This window comes from Homarus americanus, unplaced genomic scaffold (genome assembly GCF_018991925.1).
Source record: "Homarus americanus isolate GMGI-L3 unplaced genomic scaffold, GMGI_Hamer_2.0 scaffold16345, whole genome shotgun sequence".
Lineage (NCBI taxonomy): Eukaryota > Metazoa > Arthropoda > Malacostraca > Decapoda > Nephropidae > Homarus > Homarus americanus.
Genome location: NW_024748213.1, coordinates 9 through 8,005, shown reverse-complemented (window position 1 = coordinate 8,005; position 7,997 = coordinate 9). Strand labels below are relative to the sequence as shown.

General features: G+C 43.4%; 1 protein-coding gene across 1 annotated transcript; it reads right to left on the bottom strand.

The window, feature by feature from the left end:
• Window positions 1–4,215: 4,215 nt before the first annotated feature.
• On the bottom strand, window positions 4,216–7,606 carry LOC121880218 (tripartite motif-containing protein 5-like; the record flags this gene model as incomplete). The annotated part of the gene is made up of 2 exons (XM_042387370.1): window positions 4,216–4,383; window positions 6,889–7,606. Coding segments are annotated over 2 exons (828 nt in total), but the record flags the coding sequence as incomplete, so codon positions are not given.
• Window positions 7,607–7,997: the final 391 nt, after the last annotated feature.

The window sequence follows — 7,997 nt, the reverse complement described above, 5'->3', positions numbered from 1 at the left end:
TTTGGGAGGATGATAGCGTCCTGAAATGTAATTGGTGGGAGATCGTCTACTTTACAAAGTGTGATTGGTAAATATTGAGTTTTGTTTCTATTGAACTTAACCAAGTTTGTCTCTCCCCATTCAGAGATGCAGCACAGATCCACGTTGATAGAAGTAATGATATCAGTTCGAGAAACAGATCTAGTTTGAGAGTTAGGAGGAAGGGGAAAATGTGAGGAAGAGTGAAGAGTAGAATCATAGGCGTAAGAATGGATAGAATTAGTTGTAGTGTGAAGTAAATCACTGATAAAAAGAAGGAAGAGAGTTGGTGAAAGAACAGATCCCTGTGGTACGCCACTATTGGTAGAGAAAGAGCGAGAAATTTATCCCTCGACAACAACTGCCATGGATAGATTCTCAAGGAAGCTAGAGATGAGAGAACAAAGTGGGGGAGAGAAACCAAAAGAGGGAAGTTTAGATAGCAAAGACTTGTGCCATACCCTGTCTAATGCTTTGGAGATGTCGAGGGCCACGATAAAAGTATCCCCATAATCCTTAAGAGAGGATGACCAAAGATGGGTGCAATAGGAGAGCAGATCACCAGTAGATCTCGCCTGGCGAAAGCCATACTGGTGATCCGACAAAAGAGAAAGGCGTTCAAAGTGACGGAGAAAATGGGAGTTCAAGATAGTTTCGAGTGGGATGAAGTTAGAGCAATGGGGCGATAGTTAGAGGGATTAGAATGGTCACCCTTCTTTGGGATGGGCTGAACCAAGGCATGCTTCCAAGAAGAAGGAAAAGTTTTGGTTTTGAGGCAAAGGCGAAAGAGGCGAGCAAGCACAGGGGCCAGGGCTTCAGCAAACTTCCTCAGAACACGAGGGGGTATTCCGTCCGGTCCATGCGCCTTACTCACATCCAACCTGGATAACACACCGGCAACCCTGCGAGTGGAGATTATAGGAAAGTGCATAGGTTCAGTAGGAGGTGCAGGGGTAGGAGGGATAGAGTGGGAATCATATAAGGTGGAATTAGAGGAGAATAAGGTGCCAAAGAGGTTGGCTTTCTCAGGGGGAGAGTTGGCTATAGAGTTATTGGGACGGAAGAGGGGAGGAAAAGAAGGCGTGCAGAAGTTATTACCGATGTTTTTAGCTAAGGACCAGAAGGATTTACTGGAGGAAGAATTAGTCAGGACAGCAGTCTTTCTTTTAATAAAATTCCGCTTAGCCCTACGAAGAATAGCCTTACAACGATTCCTAGAAGTACTGAAAGAGATGTGGGTAATAGGAGATAGTTTCATAGCTCGATATGCCCTATCTCTCACCCTGCAAGCAAGAGAGCAGGAGCGATCAAACCATGATTGTAACGTGAAAGTTTTGGTAGAAGATGGGATAAATGCACTCATACCGCCCTGTATAACCCCAGCAATGCTGTCAGCACATACTGGGGCATCCCGAGTGGAAAAGCTACATTCATCCCAAGGAAAGTTGGTAAAGAATTCTCGCAAGGATTGCCAGCTTGCCCTCCGATAGTGCCATAGTTGACATTTAAGAGGGGGGTGGGGGAGGTGGTCGTGCCCAGTTTGATTTAACAGAAATAAGATTGTGATCAGAAGACCTTAAGGGGACAAAAATTGAGTATGAATAGTGTGAGGGGTTGGAGGTAAAACAAAGATCAAGAATGTTAGCAAGTTGATCGTGTCGATCAGGAACACGTGTAGGGTGTTTGATTATTTGTTCCAAATCATAAATTAAGGAAAAAGAGAGTGCCTCAGCTCCACCTGGGTCATCCCTTGCAAAGCCAAGCCACTCTCTGTGATGTACATTGATATCCCCTAGGTAGAGGATCTCGGTGTTGGGGTGTGTGGATGGCAATGACTCATGGCAAGAAGTGAGATAGTCAAAGAGTTCAAAATAGTTGGTAGAGTTGGGAGAACAGTATAGGAAACAAAGAAAAATAGTCACAGTAGGTAGAGATATTTAGAGCCAGATGACATCATAAAAGGGAGATTCAAGATCCGTGAGTCGGGCTATAGGTGTACGTGTATTGCAGTAGGCGCATACACCTCCCTTAGAACGGAAGTAGGTAGAAAGGTTGTAGTTAGAGACTTGAAAAGGTTTGGGTGAAGCTGCTTTGGTCAGTTGAAGTTCGGAGAGTAGTAAGAGGTCGGGGGAAGAGGTTGATAGATGGTGCTCCACAGAAGAAAAATTGGATCTCAGTCCGCGAATGTTGGAAAATTGAAGTGTGAAAAAAGTCGATCCTCCAGCAACGGTGGTGGCGTCAGTTGAGGCCCCAGTAGCTTGATGATGATCAGGTCGGCCCTGGGTTCCACAACCTTCCCGACCAGTGGGACCCATCCGAGAAGGCCCCGCTTCAGTATTAATATCAACTTACATAGGAGAATAAAATAGAATGAATAAAACAGATCAAGAATGAGTACGGTTTTATTTGTGGTGTTGTCAATAGTAAGAGAGACAGTTGAGACCCTGCAATTGTGTGTAAATGAGGCAGAAAGATAGATCAGCAACCTGGGACTTGGTCACAATTTTCGTGATGCCATATAGCAGCAGGGTCTACCATTAGACAACACATTATGCTTCCAATATCTTCCCAGGCGGTAGTACCTCCCTGTGTGGTAGCTGCCTACTACCTACTACGTACATATTGTTTCCTTATAAAATATCACTGATTTGACATAGAAAAATATAATTCACCCAGCAATGGGTTTTTCAGGAAACTAATCCCATCGTATCTGGAGGTTTACCTGTACTGTCACTGGAGGAGAGAACTATCTGGACACATTGTGGCGTCGGACGGGGAAGCGTCCTGTCTCCGACCCTCTTTGTCATCTACTGTATGTGGTCCAATTAATTAGAGAAGATGGACAAAGAGATGGAATGACCGAGACATTCACTCACGCGGACGATGTGGCCCAGACGGCGAGTACAGATTTACCTCACTATACCAATGGGTTAGGTTCCTTGAAAACCATTCATTGGGCGACTATTTGTATATTGAATACCATAACATATGGGAAATATTGGGTTAATCATTGACAAGAAAACCACAATATTGTACATAAAAAATTAAAGCAGCTAAAAGATAATGAAAAAACCCTAACTACTGTACTGTAATTCAGGAAGAATGTTGGCACTCTCTATCCACTCTTCAAAGACTCAAATATGAGTAAAAGTCCACATCTACAACACCGTTCTCAAACAACACTTTTACACGGAAGCGAGACTTGGGTATTATACAAAAAATTAAATAGTAAAATAGAAGCTGCAGAAATGTGGGTCGTCACACTTATTGTGGGAGTGACTAAAAGAGAGAATTAGAAACACCAGCATAAGAAATACCTTAGGCCTAGAACCTACTGTGACCCAGGTGGAAGGAAACCAACTAAGACGGTGCGGTCACACGGGAAGAACGTCACCGACGAGAGACCTCGCGCTCATACGCGATTGACAACCACGAGGTAGAAGACCCGTTGGTAGACCCAGGACAAGATGAACTGATGGAATTAACAACAGGGATGGACTTAAGACCTCTGTCAAGACGGAGCTGCACGGAGAGGACACGTCAACACGGTCTACTCCACGTCTGGGTAAAAGGTGTGTGTTGGAATGTAACCGTGCACATTAGGTGGGATCTATTGTACTTTGCTGTTATTAAATTAATTTGTGTATGACTCCTTTCCTATGTGGGACAGATCATTAGTCCAGATGGTAAAGGAGCAGTTATAACTACACCTGTTAATGATTCTTTCTACTGAGCCTAAACCTGGATAATCCTTCAAATCATGTGAAAGTGGGTCCCATAGGCAGGGACAGTGTGGATACAGCACACTGTATACTAAGCCTTCGGGACACAAGGAGGCAGCATGGCCGGTAATGCACTCCATCCCATTTGCTTCCCCAAGTTGTAAACTTAAGGTACCCATTTACAGCTGGGTGAACAGGGAGTGCCCAGGAATCAAACCACTGACCCCTGGATCAGGAGGCAAATGCTGTATCCACTCAGCCACCATGGTCCTTCAAATCATGTATTGTATAAAATAATAATAATAATAATAATAATAATAATAATAATAATAATAATAATAATAATAATAATAATAATAATAACAATAATAATAATAATAATTCAAAATATTAATAATATTAATAATAATTTACTATCAATATTACTTCAATTTTTTATCTTAGTGGGAAAAAGGTCTTAAGATGTTAAACTTACAGTTAATTTGATTGTAGTGATTTCATCAACAGTTACAAATTTGTTTGCAGTGATTTCATCAAATTTCTCCAAGATGGTGGAGGCTGAGTCTCCCAGGTGGAGGGGGGCAGCTGTGGCAACAGCCTCTGTGGGTATCGTGTCCAGGGCCAACCTGATGCTCTCCTGCACCTGTTGTTACCAACACAAATATTACTGGACATCAAAGATGGAACCATTAAAACAATACCACTGATGTGTTGTTGAGCACAAGAGTGAAGCTACAACCTTTCTGACATATTAAGTGAATTAAAATGGTCAAACCTACATAAGAGCAAAAGGTTAGTTGGAGTCATTCTTGACCAGAGTCCCTATGAATGACATACTGGATTATTAACACCTGAGCTACAATGGACATACTTCTACATGTTAAGTATTCATACGACTTGTTAAAATTGGACAAACGTTAAATTATTTTTTCTCTTTGAATTAGTTTTTCCATCATAAATTAGGTATGAGTATGGGACACCTCTGTCCCTGATTCTAACAGAGAAAACTTTGACTATGAGTTGTTACCCACAAACACCACTTTACTATAGATATGCTCATGATTTGGGCTTTCATTTGGGCCAAATTCCTTCAAGAGTTTCGATAACATTTTGGACCCTGATCTTAATGATCTGGTTCCTACCACCAATTTTAGGTTAGAATGAACAGTTGCCTGCCATTGTACTGTACAATACTTGTTATAATTACTTTACTGTAACACCTGTATGTCCACTGTTTTTACTGTCACTATTCTTCCACAAAGATGCCAATAATTTCTTCCATGTCTTTATGAGCTCTCTGGATATGTGTGCTTCTCCCTCCCGGGTATATTACTGCACAATACTGTACATAAAATGTTTAAATAACTGAAATATTCAACAAAGTCAACTGTGCTGTATTGTACTGCACTGTGCTGTGCTGTACTGTGCAGTACTGTGCTGTACTGTGCTGTAGTGTACTGTGTTGTACTGTGTTGTGCTGTACTGTGTTGTACTGTGCTGTACTGTGCTGTACTGTACTGTACTGTGCTGTACTGTGCTGTACTGTGCTGCACTGTGCTGTACTGTACTGTGCTGCACTGTACTGTACTGTGGTGCACTGTGCTGTACTGTGCTGTGCTGTACAGTGCTGTACTGTGCTGCACTGTACTGTACTGTGCTGTACTGTGCTGTGCTGTGCTGTGCTGTACTGTGCTGTACTGTGCTGCACTGTGCTGCACTGTACTGTACTGTGCTGTACTGTGCTGCACTGTGCTGCACTGTACTGTGTTGTACTGTGTTGCACTGTGCTGTGTTGTACTGTGCTGTACTGTACTGTGTTGTACTGTGTTGTACTGTGCTGTGCTGTACTGTGCTGTACTGTGCTGCACTGTGCTGGCACTGTACTGTGTTGTACCAGGTTGTACTGTGCTACTGTGCTGGTACTGTACTGTGGTTGTACTGTGCTATGCTGCAATTGTGTTGTACTGTGTTTGAAAATTGGTGTTGTGTGCTATGTACTTGTGCTTGTACTGGTACTGGTGTTTGGTAATTGAAGCTAAAAGGGTATTGTGCTTGTACTCTGGTATCAGGTTGTACTGTGTTGTACTGTGCTGTGCTGTACTGTGCTGTAATTGCTGTACTGTGTCGTACTGTGCTGGTGTTGCATCAGTTGCATTGTACTGTGTTGGTATCAGTTGTGTTGCACTGTGCTGTACTGTACTGTGTTGGTACTGTGCTGTACTGTGCTGTGCTGTACTGTGCTGTATTGTACCAGTTGCATTGTACTGTGTTGTACTGTGTTGTACTGTGCTGTGCTATACTGTGCTGCACTGTGCTGTACTGTGTTGTACTGTGCTGTGCTGTACTGTGCTGTACTGTACTGTGTTGTACTGTGCTGTGCTGTACTGTACAGTACTGTGCTGCACTGTGCTGTACTGTGTTGTACTGTGCTGTGCTGCACTGTGCTGTACTGCACTGTGCTGTGCTGTGTTGTACTGTGTTGTACTGTGCTGTGCTGCACTGTGCTGTACTGCACTGTGCTGTGCTGTGTTGTACAGTGCTGTACTGTGCTGTACTGTGCTGTGCTGTACTGTACTGTGCTGCACTGTACTGTACTCATAAGTCAACAGCATGTCAGTTTTATTATAACTTTGTCTCTTTCAGACGAAAATTATTACATAAACATGAGATTTATTTTATTGTGAATCTTTCCAAGTAGAAGCATCAATGGAGAGGGCCAAGTCTCCCAGCTGGGGTCTTCCTCTCAACGACTTATGGACCAATTTGTCTTAAAAACTTTGTTAACATAAAGGTGCGTCTGTGTATAAGTAAAGGAATATATTTGTATTTTTTAAGACCTAAATTGTGTGTAAATGTTTTCAGTCTCCTGAGAAAGAATAAAGTGTATGATTTTAATCATTTATACATGATGCTGCATTAAGTGATGTTAAAGAAATTACTCATATGCTGTGTCTTCTTGTTAGCAACTGGGTGAAGTACCAAGTGTAAAGTTACTTCACCTCACATGAGAAAGTCAACACTTGGATCCTAACATTTTGTTGAAATAACCATCAAGTTATTTACTGAAGGAACTGTACACAACAACCATCAAAGATCACCAAATGCTATTACTGTAAATATTATGGTTTAGTAGCCTCCACTAACATACCTTCACTGAGGTGTGGACAGTGTTCACGTTTGGAGAATTGTTCCTGGCACTTGTGGATCCAATCTTCTGTCACCACACTACGCCGATCAGCGTCCTCGATGGCGGTGTGAAACTCCTGAAGAGAGTTGACTGTGTTGAGGCACTCCAGCACAGCCTGCAGCTGCTGCTTTTCTTCCTCTCCTTCAGTGCTCATATCCTCCACACTGGTCTCCTCCTGCTCCACAAGTTCTTTTGCTGCCTTGTTTTGTTCCAGCAGACCATTCAGTCTGTCCTCAAGAAGGTTGTGTCCAGTTTTCAAGCCTTTCACCTTCTTCCCATATTTTCCCAGCTGGGACAGTTTCTCATCACAGGCAGTGATGAGGCTGATGACCTTGTTCATCTCCTCCTGCAACAAGGACCGTAACTTCTTGCTAATGCCTCTGGGTCCATCTTGAGGAGGTTTTGTTGGTGCCTTTGTTTGTGCTGGCTTGAGCGACACACCTTTAAGTCTCCTTATGAATGATTCCATCCCATAGTTTATGGGAAGTTGAGTTACATCAGTAAGAGCCAAAGTGTTGTGGTCAGCACGGCAGGTGGGACAGGTGAACTGAGAGTTCTTTATCATGTCAACAATGCAGACAGTGCAGAAGGTGTGGCCACACGGCAGAGAGCACGGGCGTCGAAGAGCTTCATCAAAGTTGTCAAAACAGACTTTACACTCTTCTGGCTTGTCGTTATCCTGTGAAGAAGAAGAGCATCTTGTCAGTGTATATTAAAACATCATGAAAGATGTACCGGTATATATATATACTGTACTGTGTTTACCTTGCCTCAGGTCTACCTTTGTTGAGGCCCTGAATGGAGTGTGTGATGAGGCCCTGAGTGGAGTGTGTGTTGAGGCCCTAAGTGAAGTGTGTGGTGAGGCCCTGAGTGGAGTGTGTGGTGAGGCCCTGAGTGAAGTGTGTGGTGAGACCCTGAGTGGAGTGTGAGGTGAGGCCCTGAGTGAAGTGTGTGGTGATACCCTGAGTGAAGTGTGTGGTGAGGCCCTGAGTGGAGTGTGTGGTGAGGCCCTGGTTGGAGTGTGTGGTGAGGCCCTGAGTGTGTGGTGGTTAGGCCCTGAGTGGAGTGTG